This window comes from Mytilus galloprovincialis, chromosome 2 (assembly GCF_965363235.1).
Source record: "Mytilus galloprovincialis chromosome 2, xbMytGall1.hap1.1, whole genome shotgun sequence".
Lineage (NCBI taxonomy): Eukaryota > Metazoa > Mollusca > Bivalvia > Mytilida > Mytilidae > Mytilus > Mytilus galloprovincialis.
The window spans coordinates 39,573,989-39,593,430 of NC_134839.1; the positions used below are offsets into that span (position 1 = coordinate 39,573,989).

General features: G+C 32.1%; 1 protein-coding gene across 1 annotated transcript in view; it reads right to left on the reverse strand.

Annotated features, from left to right (window-relative positions):
• Window positions 1-19,442, reverse strand: part of LOC143063573 (tetratricopeptide repeat protein 21B-like) — a 46,964-nt gene that overhangs the window by 20,183 nt on the left and 7,339 nt on the right. The window contains exons 8-23 of the mRNA XM_076235785.1: window positions 19,307-19,391; window positions 17,453-17,551; window positions 16,277-16,469; window positions 15,820-15,917; window positions 14,168-14,275; window positions 13,731-13,823; window positions 13,089-13,218; window positions 11,975-12,060; window positions 11,669-11,740; window positions 10,820-10,940; window positions 9,999-10,105; window positions 9,254-9,492; window positions 8,483-8,555; window positions 7,909-8,019; window positions 4,647-4,699; window positions 4,009-4,094 (exon numbers count right to left, since the gene is read on the reverse strand). Coding sequence (XP_076091900.1) covers window positions 4,009-4,094; window positions 4,647-4,699; window positions 7,909-8,019; window positions 8,483-8,555; window positions 9,254-9,492; window positions 9,999-10,105; window positions 10,820-10,940; window positions 11,669-11,740; window positions 11,975-12,060; window positions 13,089-13,218; window positions 13,731-13,823; window positions 14,168-14,275; window positions 15,820-15,917; window positions 16,277-16,469; window positions 17,453-17,551; window positions 19,307-19,391 — 1,754 coding nt within the window. The remainder of the gene's footprint in view (window positions 1-4,008; window positions 4,095-4,646; window positions 4,700-7,908; window positions 8,020-8,482; window positions 8,556-9,253; window positions 9,493-9,998; window positions 10,106-10,819; window positions 10,941-11,668; window positions 11,741-11,974; window positions 12,061-13,088; window positions 13,219-13,730; window positions 13,824-14,167; window positions 14,276-15,819; window positions 15,918-16,276; window positions 16,470-17,452; window positions 17,552-19,306; window positions 19,392-19,442) is intronic.

Below are 19,442 nucleotides of genomic sequence, written 5' to 3' on the forward strand. Positions count from 1 at the left end.
AAATCGTATAGGACAAAGAAAAAAAGGGGGAGGGTAATATCCAAAATTCATGATTTTGAATGAAACAAGGCATACATACTAGTTTTCATGATAATAAAAAAGGTATATTTTTACATTGAAACATAGAGCATCAAGTAACTAAAGGCAGTTGAACAAAATTCAAAGGTAAGAAAGGGAAAAAAACATGGAATCAATGACAAACACAAACATAAGCAATGTACATCACAGTCATTAAAAAACACACATAGTACTAAAAGAATAAAAGAACTGTCAGGGTTTCAAGATCTATATTAAAGTTCTTTTAACAACAGAATCACCACATTTTAAGGTCATGAAGAAGGTAAATCCATAGAATCATCTTCATTTTCGTCAACGCCATCTACCGAATTATCATCACCATCATCTTCGTCGTCATTGTCAGCCATATCAACGATTTGAGATTATTCTTGTTGCTACAAGCATTTGTACATTTGCAGCCATCTGTACAGGATAAACCTTGTCGAACACATGAACATTTTTTGGTGGCACAACCAGCTTTACATGAACAGCTTATCAGTATCAATAAAGCATCTAACGCTGACGGTTGGTCTACCAATTGATGCTGATCAAATCGTTATTAACAATCCAACCATGGTTGTTTTGCGATGGAACAGTGTTGTGTTGAACAGCAGATTTCCAAATCTTTGCCTGAAAGTTGGCTCGTTTGATGTGCTTTAACATTGCATATTTTGTTGGGGGTAGTAGATGACAATGAATGTTTTTTTTGCATTGCAAAACATTCTGAATCTTAAATCATTGATGTTATTATTCTCGTAGCCATATATAGCACACAATAACCTCTCGAGTGTTTTTGACAGTTCTTCGCCTACCTCTACAAAAGTTTCACCAAGACGAGATAGACCTTCTGAAAACTCTACAGAAAACAACCAGTAAAGGTGTGAGATCCTGGCAGTGCTCTACAAACAGTCTCAATTTTGCACACATTAATTGCACATTTATTAATCTGTATTTGGAATAATAATATTAGACCTGATATAATTCTGAAAATAGCAGGCCAATACATCCACATCAGTGTCAGAAGATTTTATATCAATCGAATCGTAACCTTTGTCAGCTACAGTTTTTGCATGAAGAAACATCTTTGTGTCGGCTTCTTCCTGTATGCTTAGCTCATTTTATTCTTCACTTGTCACTATTTCATTTTCAACATATATTTTGTGGCAAATACTTCCATATGATACAAATAAATCAATACCTTCAAGTGTAAATTTATAGGATTATTACTCCATTCCGACTCAAAGAAATCAACAAGAGCAAATTTGTTTCTACCAACTGACAACATTTTTTCAATTGCCGAGGACAAGATTATGTTGATCTAGAAATTGTCGTAATGATTTGCCCTCCCAATTAAGGACCTGCAATCCCGTTCTAATTTTTTTTATGGATATTGTGGGATACTGATCAGTGACAAAATCAATGCAGGGATCTCTTTCTGAAACTAAAAGGATGTTTTTTCTAAAACAACTATTGCCATATCAGAAACAGTACTTGGTATTAGTAGGATTGAAAAACTGCCGTTCCATCAAACATCCACATGCTTTCCTCAGGAATGGCTTGCATTTGTTCAACGTCCTTTTCTTAAAGACAGATTTATTTTACAGGTGTATCATCAACGTTTGCAAGAAACCATGGCAGAGGACCTAATTCAAACTGGAGTACCTCTCGCATATCCAACTGTTTTGTCTGGGCTATGACAAGCAGGCTACCAAAAAGATTTTTATATGCTTTAAATGTGATGTTGTTCTTATCAGCCATCAATTGTTAACCTTTTATTTCCTTTGTTAAAAATATAAGCAATGATTGTCTTTTGATTGGTTTGAAAATATTGGTTGACGTTTGAATAAGCCGTTCACTAATGACATTATCTGATGCCGACTTTCCCTTTTCATACGCGTTTGGAAGGTCGCACCTTGATTCCGAAGAAGCAACAGTACCCAAGGACAAGCCAGATAACTGCTCAGATGTTTCAAATGGATTTGTCCACCTTTACAGTGTCTGAACCAATTTTAAAAGTCAGTTTCTTCTCGCTTCATTTGCGTTTTCCAAGTTCTATTTGTGCAGATGTTTCAGGGTTAACAATTCCTGCCAAATCTCGACATTTTGATGATATGGAAGCTCTTTCATGTGCATTTATAACAACTAACATTTAACAAAACTTTTATTTAAACTGAAACCAACAATGACACCTCTTGTTTTTGTATCTCTGTTCAATGTTTGCTCGATTGTTTGGTCTACTGGAGATCTAGAAAATCCATGAGAGCTTCTCTGAACACAAAAACAACCAGATGAAAGATATTCATGCGCATCAGGATGGATATTTGGCATATGAAGCATATGAAGTAAATAGACAGACATGTATCGGGAATAGTTTTGACGGTCATATGCAAAAAACTGAATGCAAACAAAGTAACAAAATCATTTGACAATATGTACAAAATTTATATTACAATAGTGAAGCAATATATCCAAGTAAGAAGAAAGAAAAATGATAAAAACACTATCAAATGAAGAACAATGTATACATTACGAAAAGCAAATAAATAGTAACCAGATGGTATGTCAAATCGACATAATTTTGTGCCAAAGAAAGTAAAAAGTCTAAACAAATTCCCTAACTGACTATTTGACCTTTGTTCAAATCAATTTTTGTCGATCGAATGACTTAACAATCTTAACTCAATCACCACATAGCTAAAATACAAAATGTAAACAAGCAGACCTTTATTGAGTCGATAGAGTGCACCCTTTCAGAATGCAAAAAATTAACTTTAATTTGTCATTTTTTCATAAATATTTTGTTACACATTTACTTTATAAAATAACTTGTCTCACAAAAACAACATAATTGACAATTTAATGTTTGTTTTCGGTTGCATACTGATAAGCTTAAAGTGCGTATGTGTGTACTCATGTATGAATATATTGTCGACTGCATCGAAGACGGTAATGGGATGATTTCCGGTATTTCACGAGTATTTGCACGTACATATGTTTTATTGAATAATTCATATTTTAGATATATAAATACTGCAAATAGTTTAAACATTGCATACTGGTCAATTTTAAAGTTTAGTTCACAAAAACGGATAATTGTATCACGAATTTCTTTATGAAATGAGAAAATATGCCTCAATTTTAACCCAAAAAATCGGATTGTTTGTAATGTAAATAAACACCTTTTTAGAACAAAAAATCTGCAGAGTTACATTAAATACGATAGTTTTATATCTGTTTTAGTTGTTTAAACCTATGCTTAAATTTTTTTTAATCGCTTTATATTACAAATTTTAATTAGAAATTACTTAGTCGTGATAGCTAAATGAGGGGACCATTGAAAGGGGCGTTTTTAAACCTTTTTTGGACACTTTCTTTTTGGTCTAACACCTTGTATTTTATTTATAAGATAATGAAGTTGAATTCTATCAAAAAAATTGCGGTACCCTGGGGTGTAACACAAACTCCTTAACTAGAGCGTTTTTGAAAACTAGCTGATGGACTAAATGGAGGTCATAAAGGTTCTATTTGTATTGTATAGACAAACAAAACTCTAAAAATCTATAAATTAAACATTTTCCACATAATATAACTGAATACAACCCTTTTATGCAAATGTCCCAAATTTTTTTTATTTCATGGGTTTTATATTTTGTGGTAAGGATTTATTTCAGACAGAGGTAAATGTAGTGAAAAGAAATTGTAAACTTTGAACCTACATGTATAAGGTGTTGGATCCTGAATTTTTTTTTAGATGTTCCCTTGATTAAAATTATTCTACAAAACACAAGTTTAAACAACTGATTAGCTGCAACATTTCTCTATCTTGCATCCAGCTGTTCTGTCTTGTTTATGATTCATTTAAAGATGAAGCACATTTCTTAATACTATGTCCTAATAACAACCAAGAAAACTGATGTAAACTACTTTGATAATACTATATAGTTTTTATACCTCCTTCCTCATCCAGTACTGCAGACAGGACTTTCTCTGCTTTATCATACTGTCTCAGTTTGAGTAACAATTCAGCTAGATCATATCTGTCAACAAAGACACTAACTATATGTACTATCATAGAATTAAATTCTGGTGAAGCCAAGATATTTCTCAAACAACAGTATAAAAACAATGTGTGTTCATTGACTGGATGTTTTGTTCTTACTGCAAAATAGGAAAGAAAGGCTTTTCTTCCAGTCTTATAGCTAGTGCTCATTAAGTTTACATTATCTGATAGTACATTAATGGTATATATATATACCATATTAGAAAATCTGTCTAATAATAGCCTCCTAAAGACTAAACAGCCATTTCTACAAGGAGATATTGTTAGGGTTTCTGTAAATCTCATTCTAAGAGTGTGTTCAAATTCTCCAAAACAGCAAATCTTTTTTTGTATACGGTACATATCATACAGAGTTTTTCCAATTATTGAATTTAAAAGGAATTCCTTTTTTTTTTTTTTTTTAAATCAGTCATGATCCATATCAATAAATTTTGTAATCACATATAAGGTTTCAATATCAACATCTTAATATAAGCAAGGTAACAACAGGGAAATGTTTCAATTGTATTAGTTTATTATCACAAATTACCTTAAGAAACTTTGACCACCAGTTTTTAATGCAGCTTCATAATAGTTAATAGCCTGAAAAAGAAATGTCAATTCTATATTGTATTTACACAATTTACCTTTGACACAAGAGGCTGTCAAACTAACTGCAAACAGTTTTTTTTTGTTATAAGTGCCACTATTAAAACAAGCAAGGGTCATATCTCTTGAACAGCATATTTACTGTATTAAACCTCTGTGTTTTAATGAGACATTTACTATATTTTTTAAATTTCTAGAAGGTGACCTATCTGAACACAAGAGTGCACACGCTGAAATGTCTCGCCTTCTATACTAATCATTGATATTATGTTGATAGTCCTAAGTATAAAGCTAAGCTTTATTACAACTGTCACATAAACTCAACATTAACCAAGATAACTAAACAAAGACCAATGAACCTTGAAAAAGAGGTCCAGGTCAGATGAACCATGCCAGGCAGACAGGTACAGCTAACAATGCTTCTATACAACATATATAGTTGACACATTACTTATAGTTTAAGAAAAAAAGACCAAAACACAAAAACTTAACACTGTGCAATGAACCGTGAAAATGAGGTCACGGTTAAATAAAACCTGCTCGACTGACATAAAGATCATAAAATATTTCATACACCAAATATAGTTGACCTATGGCATATAGCATTAGATAAAAAGACCAAAACTCAAAAACTTAACTTTGACCACTGAACCATGAAAATGAGGTCAAGGTCACATGACATCTGCCCGCTAGACATGTACACTTAACAATCATTCCATACAACAAATATAGTAGACCTATTGCATATGGTATGAGAAAAACAGACCAAAACACAAAAATTTAACTATAACCACTAAACCATGAAAATGAGGTCAAGGTCAGATGACACCTGCCAGTTGGACATGTACACCTTACAGTCCTTCCATACACCGAATATACTAGTCCTATTGCTTATAGTATCTGAGATATGGACTTGACCACCAAAACTTAACCTTGTTCACTGATCCATGAAACAAGGTCGAGGTCAAGTGAAAACTGTCTGACATGAGGACCTTGCAAGGTACGCACATATCAAATATAGTTATCCTATTACTTATAATAAGAGAGAATTCAACATTACAAAAAATTTGAACTTTTTTTTCAAGTGGTCACTGAACCATAAAAATGAGGTCAAGGACATTGGACATGTGACTGACGGAAACTTCGTAACATGAAGCATCTATATACAAAGTATGAAGCATCCAGGTCTTCCACCTTCTAAAATATAAAGCTTTTAAGAAGTGAGCTAACGCGCCGCCGTAGCCGCCCCCGCCGGATCACTATCCCTATGTCGAGCTTTCTGCAACAAAAGTTGCAGGCTTGACAAAAACCAAGTTTAATAATACTTCCCGTTAACGGGGGTATAAAAAGTAGCCTGAGATGGAATTATCACACGAAATTAATTTCTAATAATTTCAAGAAATGATGCATACAAAACAAATAATTCTGTGAACTATAAACAAGAGTGCACACGCTGAAATGTCTCGCCTTCTTTACTAATCATTGATATTATGTTGATAGCCCTAAGTATAAAGCTTTATTACAACTGTCTCATAAACTTAACATTAACCAAGATAACTAAACAAAGACCAATGAACCATGAAAATGAGGTCAAGGTCAGATGAACCATGCCAGGCAGACATGTACAGCTAACAATGCTTCTATACAATATATATAGTTGACCTATTACTTATAAATAGACCAAAACACAAAAAATTAACACTGTGCAATGAACCGTGAAAATGAGGTCATGGTCAAAAGAAACCTGCTCTACTGACATAAAGATCATAAAATATTTCCATACACCAAATATAGTTGACCTATGGCATATAGTATTAGATAAATAGACCAAAACTCAAAAACTTAACTTTGACCACTGAACCATGAAAATGAGGTCAAGGTCACATGACATCTGCCCGCTAGACATGTACACCTTACAATCATTCCATACAACAAATATAGTAGACCTATTGCATATAGTATGAAAAAAACAGACCAAAACACAAAAATTTAACTAAAACCACTGAACCATGAAAATGAGGTCAAGGTCACATGACATCTGCCCGCTAGACATGTACACCTTACAATCATTCAATACAACAAATACAGTAGACCTATTGCATATAGTATGAAAAAAACAGACCAAAACACAAAAATTTAACTATAACCACTGAACCATGAAAATGAGGTCAAGGTCAGATGACACCTGCCAGTTGGACATGTACACCTTACAGTCCTTCCATACACCGAATATACAAGCCCTATTGCTTATAGTATCTGAGATACGGACTTGACCACCAAAACTTAACCTTGTTCACTGATCCATGAAATGAGGTCGAGGTCAAGTGAAAACTGTCTGACAGACATGAGGACCTTGCAAGGTACGCACATATCAAATATAGTTATCCTATTACTTATAATAAGAGAGAATTCAACATTACAAAAAATCTGAACTTTTTTTTCAAGTGGTCACTGAACCATGAAAATGAGGTCAAGGACATTGGACATGTGACTGACGGAAACTTCGTAACATGAGGCATCTATATACAAAGTATGAAGCATCCAGGTCTTCCACCTTCTAAAATATAAAGCTTTTAAGAAGTTAGCTAACACCGCCGCCGCCGCCGCCGCCGCCGCCGCCGCCGCCGCCGCCGGATCACTATCCCTATGTCGAGCTTTCTGCAACAAAAGTTGCAGGCTCGACAAAAAAGATCTCATTAGCTATGAGGCTATTGCTCTTTCTTAGAAGTATACCAAGTTATGACTTCAGCAACATCTTCTTATACAAATTAACAGTGATCTTCTTTTAAATATACCCCTTTGAGAGACCTCCTTTACCTCACAAGAATACCTACTGAAATCTATCAAAAAAGGGTCTGTAATAACAATTAAAAATAGCCCATACAGAACAAGGTAAACCATTAAGTAAGGTACCTGAATCATAGGTTCACTTAAGCAATTTTAATTTCAAAGTCAAATATTTGGTTTCAATTTGAAAATTTATATAAAATTGACAACTTAAAAGAAATTGCTCACAAGTGAATGATTCCTTTCTGTAGTAGCATTGAAATATATAGAAATCATGAAATTTTAAATTCTTACAAATTAACTATGATCAAACTACATGGGAAAATGCATTAAGCCCTACCATTTATTTAGGTTCAAAAAGCCTTTTTAGAAAAAATGTGCAAGTAAAACATTCAAAATCTCTCTAGTTTAATTACCTTTCCATAATTATGTGTTTTCACCAGAGCTTGTCCTATCTTGCTAGCCAGTGTTGATTCTTTGGGATTTTTCTTCAAAGCTTGTTCATACACCTCAATTGCTTTTTCAGGCTATAATCAAAATCAAAAATAATTTTGTATAAATATTAAACTGTAAAAAGGATGGATAAATGTTGAGAACTCAAGATTAAAATCCTACCAACAACATATGTGTTCCTGTTCGAACTCATGTACCGCTTCAGTGGTTATCTTGTGTCGTAGCTTCATGTTTTTTGCTATTTGCAGAGTTTGGAAGATGTTTTATTAACATTTTTTACAGACTTTAACTGATTAAGAGCTGGACATGTTGAATAGACACCTCTCTTTTGTTGAAAACTGTATGTTGTCCTCTAGATTTCTTTAAGTTATTTGTGTTATTGCGTTGACGTTTCTAAACATATATATCCCAAACCCTTCTTTTAATCACATGCATTTAACATTTTTTTTCGTTTTTTTTTTCATTCATTTATACTTTAATATTTTCTGCTGAAACTTATTTTTTAGGAAGAAAGTATAAACAAACAACAACACTTACCTCTTGTATACTCATGTAGGCATCCCCAAGTAGTAATGATGTTTGTGTACTGGGATGCTTTTCTACAAGTTCTCTGGAAAATAGAGAAAACAGCTGTCAACATTTTAGTATCTTAACTATTTTAAACCATCTTCCAAAGTTGCGAGTTCAGTTGAAATTATTAATGAAATAACCTTTACTTTTTCAGCTTACTTCCCCCCAAAACATCCACATACATGAAGAATTAATAGCAATATATGTTTGCAGTTTCCCATAGCAAATTGGTTCCATATGTCAAATGTTTTTCATTAATGAAATCATTTGAGGAAATGATGAGAGGATTCCTCCCCCCCTTCCCCCCAATTTGAGGAGGATCTGATAAACACAATTAATGAAATCCTAATCTGGGCAAGAAGAATTAACATTGGATATTTTTAAAAGTCCCCCTCCACATTAAATGGTCCTCCATTTAAGATATTCCAATAATGAAATCATCTAAGGTTTTGAACAGTGGAAATCTTCATCAAAATTTGAAGAGGAGTTGAAAATATTGTAAGCACTCTCCAGACAACAATAATCAATATGGAAAAACCCTCATAAAAAATCCCTAATTTCATTTTTGTTGGTGCTATCTTCTTTGACAAAAAAGTAATTACAGATGGATGGACACATAAAAAAAAATAAAACTCTTTCACCTTGTTGCATGGAGTTTGGGTATAATAAGCATAATTGGTTGAATATTATCTTTTGGTTCAAATCTGGCAACTGTTGCATTATTTTTGTACCACCTACCTATAACAGCTAGCATACAGTCTTTTATCTTTCCTGTGGTGGAGGTATATGTCAGCCATCTTTTCCCTAGCCTGAACATAATATGGTTGGTTAGGTCCCACATTTCTGAGCATGCCCAGTGCCATCTCCATATCACCTCTAGCCAACGACAGTTCAGCATTAGCTATGGTGATTCTAACCTCTTCTGGAGTATTTTGGAATTCATTAATGGCATCTTGCATCACTTTAGCAGCTTCATGCTAAAATGGTAGATCAACAGTTTTTCTTATTACATGTGCAAACAAATAACTTTTAAAAAACACAAATGCAACTTTTTTTTTCTTTTATACATCTGATCAAATTTGTGTTTTACTCATTATCATAGATAACATACAAGGAAAACATGGAATAATTTCATCTGCATGATTTTCCAACTATAAATATTGTCAAAATAAAGACCATTTGATTCATCTATCTGAAGATAATTTGGCAGCAGAAGAAATTTTTCTTGCAAATAAAAGTGTAGCAATGTTTGGATTAAGGCGTTGTAATCAAATAATGTACTGATATGTCATAATTAAAACCTAGAAAAAGCCTTGTAAAGATAAATGCTTGCTTTTACAAAACAAATAGGTTTAAACCAATCTGGATATCCCTACTTAGGAAATATTTTGTATGTTACACTTCTGTAATGCTTAATTTGATTTTCACCCAATAATTTAAGATGTTTATATGTTTAACAGACACATTATTCCAGTCAAGTTACCTTTTCATCTAACAACCTATGAGCCTCTGCAAGTTCTAGGAAAACAGACACTCTATCAATTACACTAATGTCTTGTACTTTGCCTTTCTTCTGCATAGCTGTCCTTCCTGCAACAACATTATGTGTAAAAAATATGATATAAATCAAAATAAATAGCCTTATTCAACGAAAATACATTAATAAAACCTGTTCATGACAGTTGACAAAATACATTACATTCCTCTTTGAAAAAAAAAGTAATTTTGCCCTAAAAAATGAACAACAAATGCAGGCTACCTTATAGACTACATATATTCCTCTTTGAAAAAAAAAAAATTTGCCCTAAAAACTGAACAACAAATACAGGCTACCTTATAGACTACATAAAGGATTTGTGTAATTATGAATCTTAAAATTGAAAATTCATACAAATGTAATTCTATCCCCTATGACAAAATTTTTGTCAGTTGTTTGGAGCCAAAGTTTAGAAGAGGCATGCTGACTTTTACTCTTCCAGAGATATTGTGCCTAAGAACATGTAATTTTAATCCCTATAAGTGGCATATAAAAATAAGGAGATATGGTATGATTGCAAATGAGACAACTATCTGACATACCATAATTACCTGTAATTAAACATTATGAAGTGCCATAATAGCCATAATTTTTACACCAATGAAAGCTAATGCAAGTTTTACTGAAATTTTGAAATTAAAAACAGCCGTAGAATGACTACTCATAATTCAAACTGAAGGAAGTGCTATGATACCTTTGCTTTTAAACCCAGATTAAGTCCCTTAAAACCATATGTTACCTAGCTCAAAACTTTACTTAAACTTTACCTGTCATTTTAACCCCAGGAAGTACCATAGCCAGCTGTAAGGTCTTCACTGCTTCAGCCAAGTCTCCTTGCTTCTTCAGTATTCTAGCTTTGATAAGATGATATAAAGGATGGTCTTTGATCTGAAATTATATCTCATCTTATTAGCATGATTAGGGCTGTTCCAGAAAAATACTATGTCCTCCCCAGTCAATCATAAATAATAAGAAATATCTTAAAAGACATAAATATGTATAGGACTACTGTGTTATTTAACTTGATTACAATACTTGTGTTCCTCTATTTTGTCATCATTCCTTAAATTTTATTGCCAAATATTGTATACAATGCATGTAATCCTCATGTAAGTTTGCTAAAATATTCAATTTTGTATTTTGAATTTTAATTTCTTCAACTTCAAATTTTAAACATCAGGGTTATTAAGCAGGTACCTAACACTACAGGGAGATAACTCTGTAAAATCAGCTAAACGTTTTAATGACGTTGTGTTGTTAAGGGAATATTAAGCTTCTCAATGATCAAAATAAGTGTTTGTCAAACTGCTATTTAACCAGTGTAATTTTTCTGATAAAACGGTTGGTTCAAATTTTTGAAATTCTTATATTTTTGTAAAAGGGTCAAAGTAAATACATTGTCAAAATTTTAAGAAAATTAAACGAGCCAAATTAATTTTAGTTAAAGTGTTGGGTACCACCTTAAGGCTACTTTTACTTTCAGATGACATCCCAATATACTTCAGTTAACTAATACTTCAAATTAACCATTATGATGCATGTGTATCAAGTCTGCTACCAAGGTTACACAAAAATCATTTTTTTCTAACCATAATGCCTATCTTTGAACTACATACCTGGAAGTTATAACTCAGTCCAACCTCTAGCGACTGGTTGGCTAACTTGAAATTGTTCTGATTCAAATGAATCTGAAATAAAAAAATCAGAAAATATCATATCATATAATATTAAAAGTTCTTCTAAAAACTATTTTTTTAATGACATAAAATACAATGGCTTTCTTCCAAATATTGAAAAGTGTATAATCAGAAAATCTTTCATAACACAAAAACTTTTACATATGTTTGCCACAAATTTTCAATCATAATATAAAATAAAACCCTTATTACCACTATTTTTTTTCACATCTATATCGTACAAACCTGTGCCATAAGTATGTGTGCATCAGAATATGTAGAATCTACTTCTAGACAATGATTTAACATGCCTTGGGCTGCATCAATATCACCTATAAATAAATATCAAATCTAGAGTAAGTTATGTAATGTCTTGCCTAAACTAATGTTGCCTAAGTAAACATATATTTAATCATTCAACATGCATTGTAATAAAGCTAATGAATGTATCAACATAATTTCAATTCAAAATATTTGAATGAAAAATAAAGGTAAATTCACATAGAAATAAGATATTGTCTGCAAGTAATACACTTAAGGAAGGATTGTGCCTGATGTTCATATGATGAAATCATAATCTTTCAGTCAGTTTAATTGAAGTCTGGAGCTGGCATGTTAGTTAACTGCTAGTAGTCTGTTGTTATTTATGTATTATTGTCATTTTGTTTATTTTCTTTGGTTACATCTTCTGACATCAGACTCGGACTTCTCTTGAACTGAATTTTGATGTGCGTATTGTTATGCGTTTACTTTTCTACATTGGCTAGAGGTATAGGGGGAGGGTTGAGATCTCACAAACATGTTTAACCCCGCCGCATTTTTGCACCTGTCTCAAGTCAGGAGCCTCTGGCCTTTGTTAGTCTTGTATTATTTTAATTTTAGTTTCTTGTGTACAATTTGGAAATTAGTATGGCGTTCATCATCACTGAACTAGTATATATTTGTTTAGGCGCCAGCTGAAGGACGCCTCCGGGTGCGGGAATTTCTCGCTTCATTGAAGACCTGTTGGTGACCTTCTGCTGTTGTTTTTTTCTATGGTCGGGTTGTTGTCTCTTTGGCACATCTCAATTTTACATTTTTTACATTTATGCTGTATCTAAGTAATTGAACCATCTCCTTTTTTCTAACAACACAAGTTAAAAAGATTTTTATTTCACATTTTTCAAAGTAAGTTTATTTAATATGTTTTAGAAATAAGTTAATGGGCATTTAAATCAAATTTGTTTGTTTTGAAATGGTTAAAATTACAATTAAACCATAAAAACAATAGGAAATAAAACTTCAAGGATATTAAAAATGTTATGAAAGTAGATGCATTCCTTACTAAACACATGAAATATAAATGATAAAAGATACAAACCTGCCAGGAACTTGATTTTCCCCATTAGATACAATGCTTCTAGCAGACCAGGCACAGCTCTTGTCAGTGGTTCTAAGACTTGGTTACATTTTTTTAATACAGGATTGACAGACTGTCCTGATGCTACAGGCTTATATAAGACAAGGTAAATTCATTAACAGATTCACATTGGAAAATACAAATATTCAATAAAACTTTTATTCTTTTTTAGTGTACAGTTTTTAGAAGTAAATCAATGCTGATGAAATATGACTCCAAATAGAAGTTTGATATTTTGGATACTGGACTTGCTTCAAAGTAGAAAGCTCAAAAGCAGTGCATTTTCTACTTTAAAGACATAACAAAATGTTCTTAAATATTTACTCTTAGTAACATGATAGGGCGCTTTCTTAAGCTTCAAGAAGAAACATCTCTGAAAAGTTTAAGGAGGTAGACTAAGGTTAAAGAATATGACTTTTGAACAACAGAAGTACTATTGTGTCAGCCATTTTCATAACTATATTTTGATACTCTAATATTCTTCTATTATTCAATTCTATTTCACAAGAATACTTAAAAAAACATTGAAAAATTTGCCTATTACAAACACACAGCTGTTTATCAGTTACCTAAACAAAATCTCAAATAAAGATGAACACTTACTGTTTGTGGAGCAAATTGAAGATAATTCTTAACAATTTGAACTAAAAAGTCTGGATTCAGGAGATAGTAGTAATGTGTTCCTAGTGGAAATCCCTGAAATAAAAAGACGAATGAATAAATAAAAAGATTATATGGGGTATACATCAATGAGATTGCAACCCAACTTCATCAAAAGTTAAAAGATGTCTTGGTCAATGTAAGTTCTACAACAATAGACTGGTGTTTATACAAAATGTAAAGCTCTAATTTGCCAAAAGTTAGAAAAAGTAAAGGACACATTTTACATAGACTATCAAAGATATAATTTTGTTATATGTCATTACAAAAGGGATCATAATATTTTGCTGGTTTTTTTTTTAATAGACTTTTGCATTAATCTGTGAAATGGTATATTTTGAAACTAGAAATAAGTCAGATCAAGCTCAAATAGTTCCTACCTTTAGACCAGCAAAATGGAGTTCTACAGATTCATTAAGTAACTGCGTGGCTTTCTCAGGATCAGCACTTTTCTTAACAGCTAAAACTGCACTCAGATATGCAAGTTCCTATAATAAAAATCAATCATGGTGTAATGGTCAGTATGTTTTATTAACATTTTTACACTAGAAGGAACATTATGACAATATATAATATTTGACCAATTTAATTAATATTTATAAATTATAAGATTGAAAAATGAACAACAATCTTAATAGTGTAAAAATATGTAAGTATTCCGTAAACAGGAAGTTGTTGAAGGATTAATCTGAAAACGCATCATGTGGTATAGCTGACTTATATAAACCCTGAAATCAAGTTTCAGAAATCATTGTAATATAGTTCCCTAGAAAAATGCAAAAAAAAAATTCAACTTGGATGTCATGTGTTAAATGATGTAAATGTTTCATAAACAGGAAGCTGTTGAGGGATGAATCTGAAAACGCATCACACTGTATAGCTGACTTATATAAACCTTTAAACAGAATTTCAGAAATCCTTGTTATGTAGTTCCTGAAACAGATGCAACAAAAATATTCATTGGACTGACGGACTGAAGGATGGACAGACAGGGGTAAAACAGTATACCCCCCACTTTTTTAAAGCGGGGTATAATTAAGAAATAATTCATGGTGGCTTGAATAAATCGTGATTTTACCACGGGTTGGCCCTTTATGACAAATATTTTACCCTGAGCGATAGCAAGGGGTAAAATATCAGCATAAAGGGACAACCCATGGTAAAATCCTGATATATTCAAGCCTCCATGAATTTGATTTTTATAGGACAAATACGGCAATTATTTTGAATCGAAGCGCTCTAGGTGAATGCATTATTTGTCGTTCCCATAAATAAACGCACTATTAAATTGACGTAAAAGAACGGAGCAAACTGAATAAGTGACAAGCTTAAACTAATTACAATAACATATTAAGATAGGTTTAGATGAATCTAAATTATAATTGAACTTAAATGTCTTATATGTATACATAAAATGGCTTATATAACGCAGTTTAGCATCGTTTGCTTAAGTTTCCTTGAGATAATTTTTGGTTTCACAAGCTTGTATTTTCCCGTAAAATGCCTATATTCTGACGTCAAAGTTCTATGACGTCTGGTAGCTCATTCATAAAAAAGCGTATGACGTGGGAGTCTGATCAGAACAGCCTAAACAATATATTCATATTTTACCACAGGTGTGTACTCAAAGCGTTTGAAGGAAGTCATGTTAGAATGAATGTTTTACAGAGAAAATATTGAGTACTTTGCATTCACAGGACATTGAAGAATAATTAAGATACAATCCAACATGCCCTGTAATTGATAATGATCACAGTATGCATTTGTGCTTAGTCAACAGTCAGCAACAAACACTGACTTCTTGTTGGATGATACCCTTGAGAATTGCTTTTCCACCACCAGTAATATAAATTGTTATACTGTTAACTTTATACGAAACTTAACCAAGCTATACAGTATGGGCTTTGCTCATTGGTGAAGATTGTACTATTAACTATTGTGTCATTTGGTTTATTACAGGTAGTTGTCCCATTGGCAATCATACCACATCTTCTTATTTTAAAATTAAAGGCTAAAATGGTAAAAATCTTACAGGAGATCTAGCTATACTTTGTTGTATTTCATTCAGGAATTCGAGTTGTTGTGCTGCATCGTCTAATTGGTTCTCTAATAACTGACATCGTATTACACCTACAATGGATAATGATATGAAGATGAAAAATCTATATCTAACTTATATTTCATTGATAGTTGACACTGTCAATGTGTAACTGGGGACTCTGGTAATTTTTCATCAGATCAATGTTGTAGTGACAAATAAATAAACAAGCATCATAAATGCAAAAAATATGCTAAATGATGAGTGAAAAACATCACTTTTCAAACAATCAATAATTAAAAAATGATTTTGAGAGTTCATAATCGAACAAGTCTGCAATTTATAACAAAGTTCCAAAATAATGGCTTCAAATTTTCCAAAATATATGCATCACAAAAAATTCTGATATAACAGTTGTGTGAGATATTTCAACTGATTTTTTTTTAAATACCTGTTAAAGCTGTTACACTTGTTTCATCAATTTTCATGGCATTTCTATAACAGTTCATAGCATCTTTGGCTTTGCCCTGTAACAGTAACTGGAATCCTAGTTCATTAATATACTCAGAGTTAGACGGCTCTTGTTGAACACAACGTTCCATGAGGGTGTATGTCTGTTGTAGTACTAAGGCATTTCTACCACACTGGAAAAGAAATATGTTCTAAATGAAAAAAGTAAGAGGTAACATTCTATCTGGTCACAGATACCATTACTTCAATTGTGTCAATTTTTCAGAAAACCCGCCTCATTCTGTATGTGCCTGTATTAAGTCAGATGCATGTAATCCATTGGTTGTCCTTTGTTGCTGATTATAATATTTATTTTTTGTTTTTTTTGTTCATTATTTTGTACATATATCAGTCAGTTAGTTTTCTTGTTTGAATAGTTTTACATTCATTCATTCAGGGCCTATAAGAGCTGCCAGATTATGAGTTATGGGTTTACTCATTGTTGAAGGCTGTACAGTGACCTATAAAGTTATAAAAGTCTGTGTCAGTTGGTCCCTTGTGGATAGTTGTCTCATTTGCAACCATACCACATCTTCCTATCTTTACAAAATTCTGTACATTAATGGTCAATGACAATACATAAATATTTCAAATAAATTAGTAACTGCATTTTATTATCAAGATACTGTTAGTTTTATAAAAAGCTAACTCACAGATATAAGGATCATTTTAAACCTGACCCTTTTAGATATGACTATTAGTATTTAAATTTGCATTGCCTATTTAAAGTGCATATATATACAATATATGTATTGATTAAACACAACGAATTCAATAATTAATTTTAATAATCAAACCATCATTATAGCTTTCTGTTATAACTTGTTTAAAATTACATTTTTTTTTATATTATTTAGCAGAATTGTAAAGCACATTTGAACCAAACACAACAATGTTTCAACACCTGATTCAAAATTCACCAACTCACAGAAATGTGTAAATGAATTTTCAATTAGAGTTTTAAGTAACATATATAACACATTAAATCATTTTAGGTTGTAGTTTTTGGTTAAAAACATTTAAAAGGAAAAAAATACTTATAGTGCCTGGATCAAAACAATTCTTGTGTTTGATTTGGAAATAGTGTGATTGCTTTTATCGAAGTAAGTAAACTTACAATTCTGCAGAAACCTTGTGCCATGGTATAATAGAGGACAGCACTTCTTGGTTCAAATCTGTCTAGTGTTGTAATAAGGTCGCCAATTTTAGCTGAAGCCTGAAAATATATGTGTACATGGTTTTATGTTTTTGAATATATTGATAACTTCATCAAATTAGTGAACAACATATAATTAAAGTAAAAGAAAAAAATATTGGTACATGAATTACAGAAAAACACACAAATGAAATGAATTTAAATTCTGATGCAATTTGTTTGTAACTGATTTTGATTGGACACTATCATATTATAAGGATGTAAAATTCAATGTTTACTATCAGGAATGCTCTGTGCCATTATGAAACAAGAGGCTCTCAAGAGCCTGAATCGCTCACCTTAATTTTTTTTGGTTAAATCTCTCTTCAATGATTATTTTGGCTTTTCAATTTATTTAAATGTTCTTTGAATCGTCCTATTTTCTTCAAAAGCAAAAAAAAAATCATTTTCTCCTATGTTCTATTTTAGCCATAGGAGCTATGTTTCTGACATACAAGGAAATGAAATATAAAATTTATACTAGATACTCTGAAACTCATTTAGCCTAAGTTTGGCGATTTTTTAAAGTAAGTCAACATGATGAAGAAATTGTGAAAAAAGTCTTTAAAGGGCAATAACTCCTTAAGGGGTCAATTGACAATTTTGGTCAAATTGACTTATTTGTAGATCTTACTTTGCTTAACATTTTTGCTATTAACAGTTTATCTGTATCTATAATAATATTCAAGATAATAACCAAAAACTGCAAAATTTCTTTAAAATCATCAATTCAGGGTCATTATACCTGAAAAACCAGTTACCCAATTCGGCTGAAAATTTCAGGACAGGTAGACCTTGACCTAATAAATACTTTAACTTGTTGTCTTATTTGCTCGAAATGCTGGAGTTTTTGAGATATAAGCCAAAAACTGCATTTTACCCTGTGTTCTATTTTTAGCCATGACGGCCATGTTTTTTGACGAAATAAAAAAAAAAAAAAAAGCACAAACTTTATTTTATACACCCTACTGATCATTCAGTTGAAGTTTGGTTGAATTTGGTTTAGTAGTTTTAGAGGAGAAGATTTTTTAAAGTTAGCAAATATGATGAACAAATTGTGAAAAATTGTCATTAAAGGACAATAACCCCTTAAGGGGTCAATTGACAATTTTGGTCATATTAACTTATTTGTAGATCTTACTTTGCTGATCATTTTTGCTGTTTACAGTTTATCTTTATCTATAATAATATTCAAGATAATGACCAAAAACTGCAAAATTTCCTTAAAATTACCAATTAAGTGGCAGCAACCCAACAATGGTTTGTTTGATTCATCTGAAAATTTCAGGGCTGATAGATCTTGACCTAATGAACATTTTTACCCCCATGTCAGATTTGCTCTAAATGCTTTCGTTTTTGAGATATAAGCCAAAAACTGCATTTGACCCCTATGTTCTATTTTAAGTAACGGCGGCCATGTTTTTTGACGGATCAAAAATCGAAGCACACACTTTGTGCAGGATAATCTAAGGAACAATCATGCTAAGTTTCATTCAAATCCATTCAGTAGTTTCAGAGGAGAAGATGTTTGAAAAATTGTTAACGACGACAGACGACGACGACGACGACTACGCATCGACGACGACGACGGACGCCAAGTGATGAGAAAAGCTCACATGGCCTTTTAGGCCAGGTGAGCTAAAAAGGAACCAGAAAAAGCACTATAAAAGAACATTCCTTAAAGATCTAATTTGAAGGAAGGGATATTATTTCTTCATGATTTTATATTTATTTGGAAATCAATGATAAGATTTCCCTCTTAACAGTATGAATTACCTCTGAATAATTTCCTTCCCTGCATAACATATACAAAGCCTGAAATCTCAGTGCCTCTATACAATGCATATCTTGATCTAATGCTCTGTAATACAATAAAATATGTACTATACTGTGGATTCATTATTGATCATGT